This window comes from Gopherus evgoodei, chromosome 8, assembly GCF_007399415.2.
Source record: "Gopherus evgoodei ecotype Sinaloan lineage chromosome 8, rGopEvg1_v1.p, whole genome shotgun sequence".
Classification (NCBI taxonomy): domain Eukaryota; kingdom Metazoa; phylum Chordata; order Testudines; family Testudinidae; genus Gopherus; species Gopherus evgoodei.
This window is the reverse complement of record NC_044329.1, coordinates 96,568,256-96,589,025: the sequence shown is the minus strand read 5'-3', so window position 1 is coordinate 96,589,025 and position 20,770 is coordinate 96,568,256. Positions and strand designations below refer to the sequence as shown.

The window sequence follows — 20,770 nt, the reverse complement described above, 5'->3', positions numbered from 1 at the left end:
TTTCCTGTTACATGTAAAGTTTAAACAGATTCTCAAATAAAATGTAACAGTTGCAGAGCAAAATGCGGTGATCCAGAGTGGAGCAAAATTCCAGTGACTTTTGCATAGCGTATCTTACCTATTGGGAACATCCCCAAGTACCTGGCAGTTTGCTTTGAATTTTAGGTAGTATCTTGTGCACTCTTGTGGATGCATTCAGCCCTCATGATTCTCTTATGGTGCTTTCCAGAGAAACCACGATTGCCACTGTCATTTGTTATTTGAGACCAGGCTGAGATATTGTAATAAGTGTTTCTTATATTGTCTCACTACATAGACCAGAGCTCATCAAATCATTAAGGGTGCATGAAATCCTGTCCCTTTTGCAGTCAGTGACAAAACTCCCAGTGTCTTCAGCAGGGCCAGGACTTCACCTAGTATCTTCGAGGCTGCAATAAATGTAAAAACTATTTTTCCCCACCCCATCTCCTTTTAATTTCCCTTATGAAACAGGAATCTCTCAGGAATCACGGTAGCTTCAGAGAAAAATGCGGTGGGAGTGCTTACACAACCATTGTATATGATTTTATTCCTACTGTCTGGCCCCAGCAGACTTCATCACAGGATGAAAGAGAAAACTCCTGTCATGCTCAGGGTATGCTGCTGTCTTCTAATAAGTTCAAAATATTCATCATAAATGTTCTGCATTCTCTTTGCTGTGATCTGTGTATGCTGCCATTGTGGGAATTCCTTTCACATAAATCGTTCTCTTCAGTGATACTCAAAAGCACTCACTGTCAAAAATGCCTCTTCTCTCTCAGGACCTGTTCCACTGCCATAAACCTTGGGTTCTGTGCACTCCCCTCTCCTTACAATGTGCAGCTTCTTCTTTTATTAAACCCTCCATCTCCTACCTCCTATACATGGAAACTTTCATATCCTTCTAGGGAGCACCTCTCTCCTTCTGCAAAGTTTTGGAGGATTTGCAAACAGAAAAACATTGTTTTATTTCATCTAGCAGACTCTTCTGCCTCAGAGAAATGGGGACTTTAAAAATGTAGTGTGCTTGTTTTTTCCTCGGTATAAACTGCCAAATCTTCCTGTGGCTCTGTCTATGATGCCAGCATCATGATGAAATTGTCCTTCCCATCAGAGGAGCACCAGTGTATAGTTTGGAACTTAGTTTCTCAAATTAAAGAACACACCAGCTGTCAGTCAGCAACAAATTCCTTCTTTATTATGTAGCTGAAGATGGCTGTTGCCATCCTCTGACTTTTAAGATAAACTATTAAGGTGTGATCTATTTCATACTTTGCAAGTACCACTGAATACCAATACATAACAATTTCCTGGGTGCACTCTTGACCTGTATGACTATAAATCCATTTTCACAATGTGATATACTGCACATGTTCAAATTGCTGTAACTTATTTCTTTGGAATAGTGAATAAACTCTTCACCCCCACATTGTGCAGAAACCATGTGACCTGCCATATCTCTGTTTTAATAAGACTTTTAAAATAGCTATGATTTACATTTAATCCTGTTTAAGTACAGTCTATTTATTAATTGAACAATATGTTAAATGATTGTATATAGAATTGGAGTCTTCAGAAGTACTGTTAACATTGAATTTATTCTTGTCGTTGTAAAAGTCAATTTAAAACATTATCGTGCAATAGGTAAGGTCATAGGTCTAAATAATCTGCATATTTTACCCTTTTCCATCTCATAGTTTGTGAGGTTAGTAGACATCATTGTAATATATGACCACGGATGGATTTGATCTATTAGAGTCAACAAATATGGAACAAATGGTGTTTGAGAAAATAGATTCAGATTTTCTGTTCCATATTGTTTTTGGTTACTAAAACTGCATTTAGTATCACGTGAAATGTAGCATCCATATGCATCTGGGGAAGATATAGCTGAACCGTAAATCTATTGGTCTTTTACTTGCAAAAATATCATACCTCAGCTATGATCATATGCAAAGATTTTTTAGAGGGCTTTGTAAATGCCATTTGAATTTACAATGGCACTTTTTTGCCTTACAGCCATTGATGTTCCATCTCCAAAGCACTCACATAAAGGTATATTCTCATATGGATGACTGCAATTCGTGCCTACTTCTATATCTAATCTACCAAATATATTGAAAAACTCTCATAAAACATTGCCGCAGAACAACCTTAATTTTGAATTTCAGTAGATATCTAAAGACATTTTTGATTCTTTTATTTTTTTCTGTGCAATAGAAAAGGACATTGAAGCTAACATTGAGTCTAACATTTAGTTGAAATTTTTAATTTTTCATGCTATACATTCAACTTCTCATAATTTTCAAATAATAAAAAAATCTCATGAAATAATTTTATAAAGTAATTGATAGTATGTGAAGTATTTCTTATTAGAGACCTCGCTGATCACTTCAATAACATAGCTGGAAGATAGCTTTGCATATCAAATGTAAATCAATCCAGATGATGTTACACGTGTGTCCACAAACAAATAGGTTCCTGTTCTTTCTGTAAGCCATGTTGTACCACAGATTTTTAGGCAAAGCCCCTCATTGATTTTAGTGGGTACTTATCTGCTTAAAAACTGATGGTAAGACTCCTACTGCAAATTGCATAACTCTCTGGGCCAACTTTTCTGCTGGTATGACCTGATGCCACTCTATTGTAAATGGAACGGCATCATTTCACACCAACAGAAATGTTTATCCTCGTTATTTGGGACAAGAATCTGGTCTTGTTTTCATTACCATCGTTGGCTAAGATTTTCAAAGGGACCTAAAGGACTTTAATTTCTGAATCCTATTGAATTTCAGAGTGAGTTGAGCATCTAACTCCCTTAGGCTCTTTTGAAAATCTTAGTCCTTTTTTTTAATCAATCTCTTTTTAACAATTCTTTGGAACAATTACTGGGACAAAGATTTTACTGCTATATTTGGAATATTGAAGTTGTTATGTCTTTGATGAGTTAGTATGTCTCTATTGTTTCATTATCTTAAATATTTGGAAGCCATTCTGGTACTATGCTTATGAGTGGATAGATAGATAGATCCAGAAGAAACTGATATTGTGTATCAACTGATTTTCATATAGAGTAGTCTAAACTCATAAATGACAGAATGTGGATCTTTTATTTTATTTATCTTTGTTCATTGAGCTGGATTTTGTTTTATGAAATGTGACACTCATTGGTAGGAATTGAGCAATGATTGTGGGGAGCGCAGGAGAAGATGCATCCCAAACATACAACTAGAAATTCAAACAATTGAAAATAAAGTACACTTGTTAGAAAAGGAGCAAACTTCCACCTATCTTGTATTGTGTGCATACTGGAGTTACAATCAGAGTAAACTGGCATACAGCACTTAATGTGATCAAGTGTCAGCTGATGACTGCTAAAATTTGTTTAGCAGTAAGTGTAACAAATATGACAGACATTACCATGGTCATCAAAATTACAGGAAACTCAAGAGGACAAGTTGAAGGGTCCCCTTACCAATTTACATGACCAACACTTCTGTAGAATTCTGACTGATCTCAGTGGCATGCTGAGGTCATTTTCACAATAGAATGAACAGTCGTTGCGTGATTCCTCCAACATATCAGATACTAACAAGCTTTCATTCAACAGCCATCTTGCCTTCATGCATCACCTTTTATTTTGAAACAAATATTTTGTTTTGTCAACTCCTCATTAATATTTGAGCCTCCCATATTCCTCTTTATATTACCTCAAGGTGTTACTAAAGCCCAAGGTTCTATTGCACCTTTACCTTTTCATATGAAATTCCAGTGTCAGACAGCTACTGGGAGTGTTTTGGTAGATGGAAATTAGTTAACACAAATCTGACTGACTTGCTATTGAGTTGTGTGTTATGATTTAGATGTTATGTTATGGTGGTGGTGTATTATCAGGAAGGTACTGGCTAAAGACAATACTAAAGTGAAATTAGATGGAGGTCACATTAGATATATAACTATCTAGAAAGAGAGAGGGCATCAGTCTCCTCTTACACTAATGTACCTCCATTCACTTCACTGTAGTTACTCCTGCTTTATACCAGTGTAAGTGAGAGGAGAATGACCCCATAGAATGTGTGGAAAGTAGGCTACTAGGTATCTGTTTACTGTGGGAATGGTTTTTGTGGACTGAATTCTTACACATCCTTCTCTAATTCATTTAATAAACATCAATCTCTTACATGGAAATTTTAAGACTCTTTGGATGTGCGTTAGGAAGCCTTTTCTGTACTTTTTGTACTGGCAAATATCAGGAGGTATAGGAATTAAAAATATCGCAATGCTCCAGTGATCCTTAGAAGATGGTGAACGTGAAATATTCCTGAATATTCATGGATTAAATTTGGGTTGGAGGTTTGCGAAGTGCAGAGTTTTGGAAGGTCTTACTGCGGGACTTCATCATCAGTTCAATAGCTCCAGTAACCAGAAGCACTTCATGCTTGTGTTTGTGCATTGAGCAGAAGGGTGTGATGCATGATCTGGAATGAACAAAATAGCTTTATGTTTAGGAATTGCCAAATTAATGAAAATTCAGAATGCTTTAATTTTGAAAATGAAAACAAATTCTTTGGAGAAAATATTGCTGCGGACAGTTTCAAGATTTCTGTTGTCTGAATTTTCTGTTTATTGTGTACTGTTCTTAAACTTATTTTTAACTGAAAAACCCATGAAAAACTAATATTTGGTTTCAAAAAACCACATCTTGTTCCATTTAGCACCATTATGGGCCTGCTCTTGCTCCCGCTGAAGAGAGTGACAAACCTTTAATAAATGGGCGCAGGCTGAGGCCTCATATGTTTGGCTTTATATATATATATAATGACAAGAATAAAAGTACAGTAAGTTGAGGTAGCCACTTAGATTTCCACCTGTGTTTTATAGTATAAAACTCCTCAATTTTCCTTTTTTAATTTAGCAGTTAGCTTTTCCATTTATTCTGCAGTTAAAATTGTCAAAAAAATTTAAATGCTGTTGGCCCATTTCTCTTCTCAGTTACACTCATATCAGTCAGGGAGAATCAGACCCAGTCTTTATGAAATCTGTGACTCTGAACAAGAAATGTAGGGCTCATCAGAAATTTGGACTTCATGGCAATGTGGGGAGTAAGAACCACCCTTAGACCCCACGTGGGCTACCCAGTCCTGGGCTCAGGCAGTGCTTGTTTACATCTTCCTCACAGCATGTGAGTAGGAAGGGTCAAGGACTGGGTGGAGCTTGGCTCCCTCCCATTCACTGGCCGGCCACTACAGCTGAGCTGGTTTGGGGGACATTATAATTTGCTGCTGCCCTTGAGCATACAGGAAAGAGGAACTAATTGTCACTCCTCATCACAATACCGCCTGGCATGGTACGACTTATCCACCACCCCTTATTCAGAGCTGCGCCTGATGTGGAAGGCTAGTCCTTAGTGTGCTGAAACCACCATGCTATCAGGAATATAGTGGAAGAAATTTAAAACGCCATGGTTCTCAAACATGGATGCCAAAAGTTGGGCATCCGAATCCATGTTTAGTCATCTGTCTATCTTAGGTTAAAAGATGGCATGATTAAACACCTCAGTCTTTAATCTAATTATCTTCACAGCATCCCTGTGAGTTAGAGAAGTACTATTAAATAAGTGGCCTGGTTTTTAGAGGTGTGAAGAATCCACACCACCAGTTGAAGTCAGTGGGACTAAGTAAGAGTTGCGTACCTGGGCCATTTTTTTCTGGATGATTAAACTTCAGTCCCATATGCTTTTGCTTTCCTGAAAGAAGCTAAAGTGGAATTGACCAGGACTGAAAAATATGACTTAGTGAAAGAACAAAATAAGAATATATGAAATGGATGGACTAAAGAATATGCAGGATAAATCAGGCACATCAACCAAACATATGGTGCTAAGTGAGAGGGGGTATTTTAAATTGAAAGAAAAAAAAAGTCATTTCTGGCAGTCTCAGGGATGATGTCTCGTGGCTGTGATAAATTTAGAAGAATGGGACATATTTTGGCTTGTTCCTGGAAACCTTTTTCTTGCATGCAAACTGTATTTCTCCTTTTATTAACCCATTCATAGAATGTTTGAATTTTGCTGCTAGAGCACGATGCTAGCTCGCCATTAAATGTGAATGATGCTAATTGCTTTGCACTGCCTAACTTACTGCTGCCCCCTTCCATCTTAAAGGACAAAATTTGCTCAGAAGTGAGCTGGCAGTTCATCCCCTGCTCTGTTCTTAGTCAAGTTTAAGTTAAATAATTAAAATCTTGTTTGCATATTCCAATAAACTGTGAAGCAGTTGCTTTTTCCTTGAGATCTGATGGATACAATCCCTTATAATAAACTAATAATTTAGCATCAAAAGTAAAATAAGATCAAAAATTCAATGCTGTCTGTTGTTTCAAAACCAAACCATTTACCAATGGTAAGTTAAAATGATAATTATTATGATGATAATGAATTAATTATGATTCCAGCATCAACATTTGTTTTTCTATCCATTGGTTATTTCATAACTAAATTTATAGTAGAAGCTCTGTTTGTACATTACAGCTGTTGTGATCTTATAAAAACCTTTCCCATATGATAATGATGCCACTCAGCTCTGCCATAGTTCAAGATTATTTGGCCTTTTCATTCTAAATCCTCAGCTTTAGGTGTTTATAACTCAGTCATGTGAATTTACTTTGGGTTGGTGCATATGTTCTCAGCCCAGAGAGATTTTTGTTTTAAACAAAAGTTGGATTAAATCAATTAAGCAGTTTTATAGCACTAGAGCAGAAGAAAGTTTATAGGCTGTCTAAAATGTTTTAGTGTCTTCCTCATAACCACATTGCTAGAGGATATGGCAAAAAGTGGAAGATACAAGGAACAACACTGCTCCTACCTGAACATGGGTTTATGGCCCAGTAGAACTGCTCTGTGTGCAGTCCCACTTCTCATGTTCTTGTCACAGCCCTAACACACTCATTCCCTCCTCTGAATTCCAATGCAGAGGTCTGCCCCTGAGGGCCTCTGCAGTTCCTGGCCCTCACTACACAGAGGAAACTTAGCATTTCCATTGCATCTGAGGCCTTGTATGCCCATGCAGGCAGACACAGGATGTTCTCTTAATGTGGACATAAACATTTAATAATTAAACTTACCTTACCTTGAAAATTTCTGAGCATGAAGAGGGCTTGTTTCCCTTGTTTCCCTTATGTTTTTGAATTAAACAAAATATTGTACTGTGGATTAAGGATGAATTTCAGCCCTTTCTCTGTATTCAGTACCTCCCTTCAGCTCCCCAACATGCAAAGGAAGTACATGAGCTGCATCCTCCCATAAGGTAATGCAGCCTGCTCCCCTGGTGCACCCAGGCAGCTCCGTGGACAAGTGCAGAGGAGATGTCATGGTCCTGTCCCCTTTAGGGTATCCCAGATTGGATTTAATGGTTTCCCAAAGGGAGCTGTTCCTGTGCTCCTGTTAGCATAAGTACTGTGATTGCCCCTAGCCAGTGTGGGGAGGATGGCTCATTATATACCCCCTCCCCTCCTGCACTTCTGTGCAAGCTCAAGGACCACTGTATACCGAGTGTGCACATATGTTTATACTGTGTGCACATGTGATGCCCATGGACGGACACACACACACACATACAGCAAAATACTTGAAATTGTTACTTGGACTATGACATGGCCATTGTTTTTATTGAGGCATAGAGTCTTTGCTTGCTGTGGAGGGAAACATTTAAAAATAAAGTGATTTAAGCATCACTTCCAAACATGCCCAGATGGCATCTGCCAAAGTTTTTAGCATACCCTAAATAAGCTCCATCCTTTTTGTGACATCACAATGTACATTCATTCTCCTTGCCATTTGACCAGTGAATTAGCAGGCTACGTTGGGACACATTGCATCTGAAAGATTGTTAATACTTCATTCAAACACATTACAGTTCAGCCCACCTTCACATGCCTCTCCCCCATCAAAAAGACTTTATCATGATTAGAGTAAATCATGAGAAAATAGATCCCATTTTTGTTGCATTGTGCCACAGTCCCTCTATTCTAAACTTGTATTTTAAAATAAAATTTAGTTGTTAACTTTTTCCTGCTGTGAAGAAACAGCTACCACCAGGGAAACACTTGATAGAAAACAGTCTCTAGATCAGGGGTCGGCAACCTTTCAGAAATAGTGTGCCGAGTCTTCATTTATTCACTCTAATTTAAGGTTTCAGATGCCAGTAATACATTTTAACATTTTTAGAAGGTCTCTTTCTAAAAGTCTATAATATATAACTAAACTGTTGTTGTATGTCAAGTAAATAAGGTTTTTTAAATGTTTAAGAAGCTTCATTTAAAATTAAATTAAAATGCAGAGCCCCCTGGACAAGTGGCCAGGACCTGGGCAGTGTGATTGTCGCTGAAAATCATTTTGTGTGCCGCCTTCAGCACGCGTGCCACAGGTTGCCTACCCCTGCTCTAGATAAACACTAGTTGCTTCGAAATGGGACTTCACCTATGCCCCCACTTTAGTTAACTTACTGATATGTGAGCTGCAAAACTTAATTGGGACCATTAAGACTCCAGTCCCGCAATGCACAAGCACACTGCCCTGTGTTGTAAATTAATGTCTTGGGGACTATAAAGCTACCATTATTCAGAACAATCCATTTTCTTTTTTGCTATTTCAATTGTAGCCCAAAGAACTTAACATTTTTTCTGCATATCTGTCAATAGATGGATACACTGAAAATGAACTATAAATACAGTGTGGACAATCTGCATGTGTGTGTATCTATGTCTGTAGTAATATAGATACTGACCCATACACACACGTACTATATATATAATACTGCATATCCACCTATCCTAGTATAGACAGCATACTAAACATCCCAGATTTTACTGAGTCCATTGCAAAACATCCATTCTACTAATATTTTTGATATTGCATCAGAGCTGAATGACCCACAGAGTTGATATGATATCAACAAAAATGGCTCACGTGGAAGAATAAATCCAAATTGTCATATTAACACTGCACTAAGGCTACGTCTTCACTACCTGCTGTATCGGCGGGTAGCAATCGATTGCTCGGGGATCAATATATCGCGTCTCATCTAGACGCGATATATCGATCCCCGAACGCGCTTATATCAATTCCGGAACTCCACCAACCCAACGGAGTTGCGGAGTCGACATGAGGAGCCGCGGACATCGATCCCGCGCCGTGAGGACGGTGAGTAATTCGATCTTAGATACTTCGACTTCAGCTACGTTATTCACGTAGCTGAAGTTGCGTATCTGAGATCGATTTTCCCCCGTAGTGTAGACCAGCCCTAAGTCTGAAGGTCAATATAATGTCAATAGAAATGTTTTCACCCCAGTGGCAGTTCTGTTTTCTACGGGAAGCATCTGCTATATTTTCACGGGTATAGCAACTGCTCTGAAACTATGTAATTGTGACTTTAATATATACATGCACATTTAAAAAAAATAAAAATGAAGCAAAGATAACCACACAAATAAATGCTTTTAAAATAACCAAGTCTTAACTAAGCTGAGGAAGGATAAGGAAATTCAGAGTTTGGAGTGAGATTCCTTCTTTCTCTCCTTGTGTATTGATCTTGCAACACACTTAAAATATCCACGTGCAATAGTCCAATAAAATAGTGTGAGTTAAGGACAGACTAGCTAGCAGCATTAACTATTTAAAAACATGTAAAAATCCAAGTGCTGTAACTATTGCAGGTTTCTAAAAATAAAGCATAGTTAGGATTTAATAATAAATAATAATTAATAATAACAAAAAAGCTGCATCTTCTCTGTACTTCAGATTTAAAAGACAATATGGCTGCATTTTAGTACTTACTACTCAGAGCAAATCAGGGTCACTCCTACCCCAAAAAGATCATAAATAAAAGTGAACTTTCAGCTGCTTGTATTCAATTTTATTTGTCCTTTAAGTTTATTTAGCTGCTTCTGCACCCACTTTCACAATGCATAGGCTGTCGTTCCATGACCTAGCATTATTAAATTGCACTTATCAATCATTCTTGCCAGGAATGCCATCGCCAACCACATTAAAGAAGTCAGAGAAGTCTGGTTTCAGCAGTCCCTCGCCTTCGCAGACCTCCTCCCTTGGAACGGCATTCACACAGCATCATCGACCTGTCATTACAGGACCCAGAGGTGAGGCCTTACCCAAGAGCCCAGAATCAGCTTAATAAACTTTAGCCTCCACACCCTGAATCAGCATTATTTTCTACTGAAAGTCACCATCAGCCAGTGACACACATGATAAGAGGTTTTGCTATTTCAAAACTGGTAGCCTGAAGGTTTCAGTTATTGAAAACTGTGTTTGTTTACTGGGGTCTGTTTGTTAAAGTTTTTGGTGACAATTCAACATTTTCCAAAGTTTTTTGTGGGGAGAAGTCATTATTTTTCATCAGAAAAATTACAGAACGGGTTACTTGCTGTGTTTTTTATTGTCCATGTCAATATATACGATAGGTTCATTTATCTGCTAAAGATGGGGATCCTCATTCAACATCTAAAATTTGCTAATCTCCTTTTGACATCCTCAGTTTTCATTGCGTGTTATTTTGTATTCCAGCTGTTGGTATTAGTGTGCCGGAGAACTGCCCTCATTAGTGGACTCCTTTGAAGTTGTAGATTGGTTCCTACAGTACTTTGGCTGGTTTTCTTCACAATATTTTCTGACTAGCTTTTCAAATAAAACAGATGTCCTCCGGGTCTCCATGTACTTATACATTTGTTAGAAAGATATATCCACATTAACCTAGAAAAAATAAATATGATTCACAGTTCACGTTAGAAAGAGAGCACATTTGTGCACAGTGCTGTCCACAAATGAATGAATCATTTAGTAAATTTTCTGTGTGAAAATATAAAAATGTGAATGAAATAATTGTAACAATTCTTTCTGTCGTGGGTTTTGCTTTATTCAAAATAATTATTGTTCAATTGATGAGGTGTGGAAGACTTACTAGCAACTCATACCTGGATAAAAGAAAGTCCACATTTTGTACTTTCCTTTTTATAAGATGTCTTTATTGGGTTTATTGTCATCACTTACATCAGTGTAACCAGGAATAATTCTATTGTCTGTATACTGTAAGGGGATGGTGCATAAGTCTGTGGAAAATCGCCAGTGTAAGATTGGTATTAGTTTAGAATCAGGCTTAAGGTTTCTGTATAGTTTTAGAAATTTAAAACATACTGGACTAATCAGTGGAGTCAAGCTGTTGGCTGTTAATCATATAAGAATTATTATTTTCCTGTGGAACTAAGGTACCAAGCAAACATATAATATCTTCAAAAAACGAGTGAAATGAAAGTAACATTAACAACATAGTGTGCTGCACATCAGCTGACACTAAATTCCTACCTTGTAATACTCTTAAACTTTCTGCCCTTTAGTTCTGTACTATTGACTAGTTGGTTAACAAATCCTATTCAGTATTTAGTTAGATTTTACCTCACCCCAGTTTATTTAATTTAAGACATACCAGACTAAAGCAGAGCGGCGACCCACTGGCCTGGCGCCTCCTGCTAGTTGTCCAGGGAATTAGCTTTTCCAGCTCCGGAGTGCCCTCTGCTGGCCAATGTCTTGCTGCTGGCCGCCATGTCCTTCCTGGACCCTGGTGCCCCTTTACGTTGGTCTGATTGGGGCATGGCCCCAGCTGTGGCTGTTTCCCCAATCAGCCGAGGCTTGCTGCTCTGCCTAGCAGCAGCCCTCATGCAGCCTCAGCCCTGTCCCAGGGCTGATTTCAAGTCCTTCAGGGCAGGAATGGGTGACCACCCCGCTACACAGACCGATATGCACCCATTTGTGCTCTTACTTAGACTCTGTGTATTTTGCATTTTTATGTGGTTTAAACAAAAATATGTCACTATACAAGTCTTGTTCAAATTTATCGTCATTATCTATTGAGAAATTTGGTGTGCTGTTGGGGAAATCTGCTAGTTGGGTGAGGAGACTGTTCACAAGGGTGCAAAGAATTTGGAAGATCAGATTATAATGATTCTTTTTCACAATTTTATTTTTAAATGCTGGAAGAAAATGTGTGCACTAACTCTATAGAAGACAGTCATAGGTCCTAGTGTATTAAACAAAAATCTGCTTTTTTCAGCATCAGTCAGTGAGATCTTGTTCCACTTGAGGCTCACTCACTAACATATTTTTGTGGATTTTCAAGAAAATCCCGCTCTCTGTTAATATCTGAGTTCCTTTGAGGTCCTTTTAAAAGTATCACCCAGAAAGGTCTTGTTCCAAACTGGAATCTTTATTGGATAGATGGCTCCTCTCCAGGACTCTATTTCCACTTATCACTGGCTGTCTTTATTCCTCTTCTCCAACAATTATTCTGTTCTGAGGTGGATTACTATATTACCATCTGCAGATCCAGACTGTGACCTTTGTTCAATCCCCCAAAGTGTACATTAGAATCAACAGCAGAGGAGGAAGGAGAGAAGCTTTTCAAGCATAAGAAGATGACACAGGAGCAATAACCTCATTATATGAATTGATATATTCTCCAAACAATTATTATATATTACTAGTTATTGGAGGTTGCACAGTTTAGTGGCAACATGCCAAGTAAAATGTAGTGTACACTGTCTGTTCACCTTGTGTGGTGAGAAATTTCCATGAGTTCGCTTTTATCATGTATCAGTGGCCAGCAGTCTGTCATCTACAATATTTTGGGTCTCCTGGGGGGTGAATACAGTGCACTAAACAGTCACCATGCTGCTGAGAAAAATTACTGAGAAAGAAGTTGTATATAAGCAGGTTACAATCATAATAAACCCCTGAGTCAGCCAAACAATTAAAAAAGGATCTATTTTCCTTTTGAGGGGGGAGTGTGTGCACCACAAACATTTCACATTCATACCAATACAAATTATTTGCACACACTGTGCAAAATAGAGAGCAAAGAAATGTGTGTAGAATGTTTAAGAGATATGCCGTTGGCAGTCCATTGTTTTAAGTTCTCCATCACACACTTGCCGCTTTCACAGCCTTCCAGTCATGCCTTGGAACCCTGTTCTAGTTTGCAAATGACTAAAGATGCACAGAGCCTTTCCTAGCAGTCTGCAGAATGAAACATTGTGAGAACAAAGCCATTGTGGGGATCAGTGTTAGGAAGCTGGTCCAAAAGTGGATGTGTCTGTTATGAAGTGTTCCACTGAATGAAACAGTTAGAAAACCCCATGGAATGGATTGAAGCAAGCAGCTGTGCTGTGCTATGGAGGGCCATGTGTGGCTGCTTCTCCTCTGTGCTGGTGTCAGCTCTTAACTCACCTATGCAGTAGTCAGCTGACAAAATCTGGTGCTGGCCAGAGGATCAGATGTGCAGTGAGTCCTGGCCCAAGGACCTTAGTTCTTTAGAGACTGTCTCTTCTGTTCCCTACAGCCAACAGATGGTGGCAAGTTCCAGGTTTCTTTAGTGGTAAGCTACCAAAGTGATTCATGGATTCTCAGTTAACAAGGGCAGTTTTTCTTGGCATGACTCCATGAACCTTGATCTTCTCTGAAGCAGGATACATAGGTCTCAAACTAAGTATTATGTTTGGCAGTTGGCAGCATTACCTATAGCCTCAGTTTTAAGTTTTGACATGACTATCAGCTTTAAAATAAATTGCAAATTCTTAAAAATTCAAGCAACAAGATTTTTATTTCTTAAGTACTATAGTCTCATTACATGAGGGTAACATTTTTGATGGTCAGTGTGTTCCAACAAAGTGATTATGCATTCATTGCAAAGCCAATCTGTTTACCAGTCATCAGGCTGCTTGCAATCTTTACCAGACAGCAAAATACTGAAATAATAGGCAATATTTACATAGTAGCAATGTACTAATGCCCGAAAAGCTCCTTACACTTTAGTGACTTTACCACCTGGAGCTGGCTACAAAGTTAAACTGACCATGATCATGAAATCCTAGAGAGGTTCATACAACAGCCCATCTTGACATGTACATCACTTCTCACACTATGACTGTGTAGATCCTGCAGGCAGGCAGGCAGGCAAAGCAGAAAGAAAGAAAGAAATAGATAAGGGAGAGAAATGAAGGAGGCACACAGATACAAAGAACAGGGAACAGGGGATGTGGCCGAAAGTGAGGAACCCAAAGCAATGGATATGTGAGCAGAAGAAAGGAATGCAGGAAAAAAAGCACTAGGGGAATGTCTAATGTTGTCTTAATGTGATTTTCCCACATAGTACAGTATTTCCACTAAGACTTGGATGGTCACCAAAGTGTGTCATTGTGCTTCAAAAGTGTGCTTGTTGGTTGCCCATTAAACTAACATGCAGCAAAGCGCTTAATGAATTTGTACTGACTGACTTTAATGGAGTGGGCTATACAGTGACGTATACCATTGTGAAATAATATATTCCAGAATGGAATCTCTCCAGTTGCCCCTAGAGGTTCCCTCAGAGTGCTGGTTATTGTATGCTATATCATAGAATCATAGAATATCAGGGTTGGAAGAGACCTCAGGAGGTCATCTAGTCCAACCCCCTGCTCAAAGCAGGATCAACACCAGCTAAATCATCCCTGCCAGGGCTTTGTCAAGCCGGGCCTTACAAGCCTCTAAGGATGGAGATTCCACCACTTCCCTAGGTAACCCATTCCAGTGCTTCACCACCCTCCTAGTGAAATAGTGTTTCCTAATATCCAACCTAGACCTCCCCCACTGCAACTTGAGACCATTGCTCCTTATTCTGTCATCTGCCACCACTGAGAACAGCCGAGCTCTATCCTCTTTAGAACCCCCCTTCAGGTAGTTGAAGGCTGCTATCAAATGGCCCCTCACTCTTCTCTTCTGCAGACTAAACAAGCCCAGTTCTCTCAGTCTCTCCTCATAAGTCATGTGCCCCAACCCCTTGATCATTACTGTTGCCCTCTGCTGGATTCTCTCCAATTTGTCCACATCATTTCTGTAGTGGGGGACCCAAAACTGGATGCAGTACTTCAGATGTGGCCTCACCAGTGCCAAATAGAGGGGAATAATCACTTCCCTCGATCTGCTGGCAGTGCTCCTACAAATACAGTCCAATATGCTGTTAGTCTTCTTGGTGACAAGGCCACACTGCTAACTCATATATCGCCCAAGCCTTTCCTAGAACCCTGGGAGAAACTACAAACATACCAAAGCTAGACACTTCAATAGTTGATCTGTAAGATGTTAAAGACAAGCCAAACAACTGTGCCATAATATGAAAAAATCATACCCATTTTGCAGAGTCTGAATACCCAGCACAGATTAGCTAACACAGTGACACTTAACCAACATAGCAACTTGCCGAGGCAATTCAAAAATAAAGATGGGGTTATACCTGTGTGTAGCCAACCGTATGTGTCAAGTGTTTGAGGTTGGCCCTACTTCGGATAATATGGAAGGTAGAGGAAAAGCGGCTTCCTAACAGAGAACTTCAAAGGCAGGATTTAGTAATGATTACATTCACCACCCAAATACTGCTTTCTCTAACATCCCAGCTGAAACGGGAGAGGCTTGCTAATGGCTAAAACTCCAACTAAACAAAAGTCAGGAACCGTGTAATTAAAACTCCACCTTTATTGTATTGTAAAGCGTTACCCTGTGACATAGGAAATATTTAAAGGAACAGGCTGTTTAGCTAATTTGTGTGTGAGTGAACTGCTTAGAGGACTACTATCCTAAATTAACTGTAAGACCACCCACTGAGATTGCCTCATAAAGGGCCATGATTGCTCAGCTTCGTTTTGTGTAACTGTTCAATAATTACTAGATAAATGCATAACGAAAAGCTCTATTACACTAATAATTTGTACTGAGATAGATGTGTGGGACACCATGCTGGGTTAATTTGTCATCCCTGCAGCAAACTTCTAAAGAGGGCTCTTTGCAGAGGAATTGTGTTAATACATTGTTCCAGTGAGGACATGTTAGAGCAACAAGATGACTTGGTCGCTTAATCTCTTAAAGAGGCAAAATGCCTTGGGGGAAGTGCCAGAGAGAATAATGGGGAGTGATTAACAAAGTGGACCTAGATTTAAACTCATCCTGACAAAGAGAGCTGATCTAAGTGAGCAAAAGTATTTAAAAAAGGGGCGAGAGTGTAAAAATACTTATAAGATTTCATGCAAATCTAAAAAATAATATAAAAATATAGTGCTGAAGGACCTAAGTATTTTACCTGCTCTCTCACTGATTATGTATTCGGGTTCATTGCTTTCTTTCATGTATCCGTGAAGTTACACTCTGTGCTTTTAACAGTGCATTGAACTGCAATATTTTTATCTCTGCTTTATGCTAAATTCTGTAACCTCAGACACGCACAAAAAGCACATTATTACTTTGAATATGGAACCCATGTTTAAGCATCAGAGCTTAGGATTTTCAACCTCCCCTATTGACAGAACCATAAATCATGTTAAAGTTAAGTGAATTACTGTAGCGTGGAACTATAGCTTTAACAATGTTTATGTAGTATCAGCTTACCATCTACAGAATGAAATAGGGGAAAAAACACTGATATTAGAAATGGGAACGTGGAGTCCTATTAACTTAACAGCAATATATCACTCCAAAGTCACAGATTCCATTACCATGCCCTTTTTAGTATCAAAGCAGAATTATATCATCACACACATAAAGGTTATAGGGTTTTTTTGGAAAGATAATTTACATTTCTTTTGTAAACTTATAATAATAATAATAGGAGATATACCTATCTCCTAGAACTGGAAGACACCGTGAAAAGTCATTGAATGCAGCCCCCTGCCTTCACTAGCAGGGCCAAGTACTGATCTTTGCCCCAAATGCCCAAGTGGCCCCTACAAGGGCTGAACCCACAACCCTGGGTTCAGCAGGCCAATGCCCGAACCACTGAGCTATCCCCAGGGCTGGCACTTTCATTAGGCAACCCTAGGCAGTCGCCTAAGGTGCCAGGATTCAGGGAGCGGCATTTTGTGCGCTCCCTACGGGGCGCGAGGGAGCTTCCGGTTCTGCTCCCGTCGCGCTGCCGAAGAAGGACCTTCTGCTGACGTGCCGCAGAAAACAGCAGCAGGTAACTGAGCAGCTCAATGACTGGCGCTGTCGCCTGCGGCATTTTGGCGGAGGGTCCTTCTTCGGCGGCGTGATGGGAGTGGAACCGGAAGCTCCCGCGCACCCCGTGGAGAGTGCACAAAATGCTGCCCCCCGAATTCTGCCTAGGGTGCCAAAAACCCTGGTGCCGCTCCTGGCTATCCCTCCCCCACTTAGCAACTACATTTCATTATGAAATAACCACTACACCTTTCTCCAGTGGTAGCTTTTCTTTTTGTATATGAAAAACGTCTTGATTATTTAAAAAATGCAAAAGTTGTCAACGCTTGATTTTGAAGTAGGAAACCCCACTAGTAGATTACATGGTAGTTTTTGGCCATTGAAGAGACCTTTGGCTAAGGCCTACAGTTTGTTTTGTTTAGGAAGTAGAGGCATTCTTCAGTGTTTATACCTTTTTAACTATTCCTTCAGTATTTCTTATCTAGCATACGTAGAAGAATGTCACTATGTTTTCAAGAGCTTAATACTTGGACCTAATTTTGGATTTCAGTCTAGCCCTGCTTTCTGGTTTTCCTAGGGGCCAGTTTGTCACTAAGGACTTCAAATATAGCAGCTCAGAATAGCCGGAGCCCAGGATATTTCAGCCCCACCCATAGGCAGTCCCCAGGCACACACCCTATGCTGTGGCCCTCAGGGGGCATTGGCACAAGGCCCTTCTACCTGTACTGTGCCACTGGGAAATCTTACTTACACCGTGAATATTTCCCAGTGGATGTTCCACATGATTTCCAAAACTTTATTATGCAGGACCAGCATAAAGGGACCAGGACCCAGCCCAGAACTGAGGACATTATAGGTCTGGTTTTCAAAAGTGCTGAATGCCTAAAGCTCCATGTGACTTCAGTAATATAAATGGAAGCACTCAACATCTCTGAAAATAAGCCGTTATGTGTCCAGTCTTGCTCTTACTGATGTCTATGGGAGCAGGATCAGACCCTCCATCATCATGCTTGGGTGATTGTATATCATTTGCATAATTATTTGTACTATCATCAGTCCCGGCCCCAAAGATCTTGCAGCCTAAGTATGTTGGGTGAACTCTATTTTGTTGTATTTTGAAGGTACACTTAAAAATTACCTACTTGAATGCAAAGGTAAAATATCAGTGACACAAAACTCTCAGCCTTCTTGTGAGTATCAATTATGGATCTGCTCCTGTTCTGACTGAAGGCAAAACTCCCAATGGTTTCATTGAGAACAAGATTGGGCTTGCAGTGTCTGTTGTAAGGACTACCCGATTTTACTCATCCTAGGCCAGATCGACAGCTCACCAAGAGCCCACTGGACTCCCCCACTTAACCTCCATTTTGGAGAATGATGTGGGACTTCAGCAGTGCGTACGTCTTGTGCTGGCCTGCGTAGGGGTGAATTCCACCCACGGGGAGGAAGATCGCAGCAATGTACTATATTCCATCATGATTTGAGTGGCTTTCTACCAGTGAATAGCCTGTATGCACAGTCCTGTAATTTCTGTGGTCACTATATCTGTATTAAAGATGAAGGTAGGGTGAACAGACAGCAAGTTTGAAAAATCAGGACAGCGGTATGGGGGGGAATAGGAGCCTATATAAGAAAAGACCCCAAAATCAGGACTGTCCCTATAAAATCAGGACATCTGGTCATCCTAGGTGAGGAAAACCCCAGGCCACATTGAAAAAGTCAGCAGCCAGCGTTTGACCACCCAAGACCATTTCAAAAAGGTAGTAAGAAAAGTTGAGATCTTCAAAGGATGTTAGGCAAGCAATTCCCATTGACATTCAGTGGGACTTCATGAATACCGTTAGGTGCCTTTAAAAATTCCAGCCCAAGTTTCTCAATTTATTTTCTTGTTTGGGGTAAGTGCTTTCGTCACAAAAAATCTGTGCTTTTTAAAGTTATTGTTTTACTCTTCTCTTCTTTACCTCTTGCATTGTATTATCCACAGAAGTGCAAGTTCTTTTCAACAAATCTGGATTATTGCCAGCTTTTCTTATTAAAAAGTCACTCTTCATATTTCCGAGAAACACAGCTGTTTCATGGTGTTTGAAAGCATTTCACATCAGCCAGCATGGTGGCTTAGCCAATTAGTACTCTAATATGGTCAATTTTGAGAATAAGTACCTTCGGGGTACAAAGGGTGGGATACATCTTGCATAATTTGAACTGGCACTTGCACCAATTTAATGCTGTGAGAAGGCTCACAGCATGCAGGGAGTTAAGGCATCTTAAAAGCCTGAAAGGAAATGTCTCAGAGAACAAACCGCAATATAACATTTCTAGATAAATAACTTTTTAAAAATACTTTCTGAACTGTAATAAAGTCAAAAACAAGCTGATACAAAATACTACTTCTTTCATTATGATTATATTGTTACTATTTCTAGGAAGAATGATCAATGTTTAATGAGCTAGTAGTAAACTTAATTATCACTTTATACAATAGCTATCTTAGCACTTTGCCCCAGTGAAACCAATACTCCATCTGTCTAGTCGTATGGTCTAGCCATCCGTAAGACCTGGGTTTGAGTACCCAGTCTGTTGCTTCCTTGGATTGGGAGCTGGGGAGAGGGGTAAAAATCGTTTGCTGAGTAGGAGATGAAGGATGTTGCATGGCAAACAGTGACCCTGTTGGAGACTTAAGGAGCAGCATTATGAAGAAGGAAATTTCATCCATTCATCTTGGCTGGAAGGATGGTTGGTAAGAAGTCAGGATGAATAGGAGGGGAAAATATAAGTGGATCAGCATGTCTGTCTCCCATATGTTGGGAACTATTCATTCCTTGAGGGGAGAGATGGGAGGAATCGATGTAATTGCTAACGGTCAGATTATGAAGTCCGTTTGTATTCTGGCAAGCAATTACCAGAGGAGTCCCATTGACTACTGCAGTAAGTGCCCACCAGTGTGTGAAAGGACCCCAGTCTGGCCCTGTATGCCCAAATAAAACTATATCCTGCTTCAGATTAACTGATTCTTTATTATCTGATTGTATAACTGAATACAATTTACAACTTAATCTTTTATTCATTTGCCCGACACATATGAAATGCTAATCTAATCAATGAGTCTGACTTGTTTTATTCGTAATTTAGTTTGTTATTGGCTACTACAAATCAAGGAGGGAGAAAGTCAGACAAGACTGGCCTTCATAATCAGACATTTGAATTCAGCGTTCTGAAAAAAATCCTCTAACTTTTATGCTGCATAGCACTAAGAACCCATAAAACACTGAAAAAGCTAGCATAGCATGCAACAGCTGTAGCACATAATTACTTGGCCCAGCCATAGTAGTTTTAAAATACTGGTCTATCTGTTGCAGGCCACCATACATTATCATCTCATTTTCTTCCGTTAAAAGACTGGGATGATTCAGTTGAGCTTCAATGGAATTAGAGTCATGTGTGCTTTGAAATATTTACGCTTGCCTTGAGATAGGAGGATTATTCCCCCACAGACAGACAAAAGATTTATTAACACTGAAGATTCCTACCTCTGCGTTCCTACTGCAGGTAGAAATGAAGCCCTGACTTTCAAACCTGTGTTCTTTTTTATTTTTTGTATAGTTGAATAGGTAAAATCCATAATAAAATATGAATTTCTTTGGTTTAAAGGAGAGGCATGAATAGGCAGTTTAGGGCTTCTGAATAATAAATACATAAAATAAAAATACTTCTGTGTTGTCTTCCATCTAAGGA

At 39.5% G+C, this 20,770-nt stretch overlaps 1 protein-coding gene across 6 annotated transcripts in view; it reads left to right on the top strand.

Moving 5' to 3' along the window:
• NFIA (nuclear factor I A) overlaps positions 1 to 20,770 on the top strand; it is a 305,892-nt gene that overhangs the window by 238,009 nt on the left and 47,113 nt on the right. For 3 of the 6 annotated variants that reach the window (XM_030572274.1, XM_030572275.1, XM_030572273.1), the window contains exon 7: positions 10,042 to 10,170. The exons of the other annotated variants lie outside the window; for them this stretch is intronic. In XM_030572274.1, the coding sequence (XP_030428134.1) occupies positions 10,042 to 10,170 (129 nt within the window). The remainder of the gene's footprint in view (positions 1 to 10,041; positions 10,171 to 20,770) is intronic. 6 annotated transcript variants of the gene reach the window in all.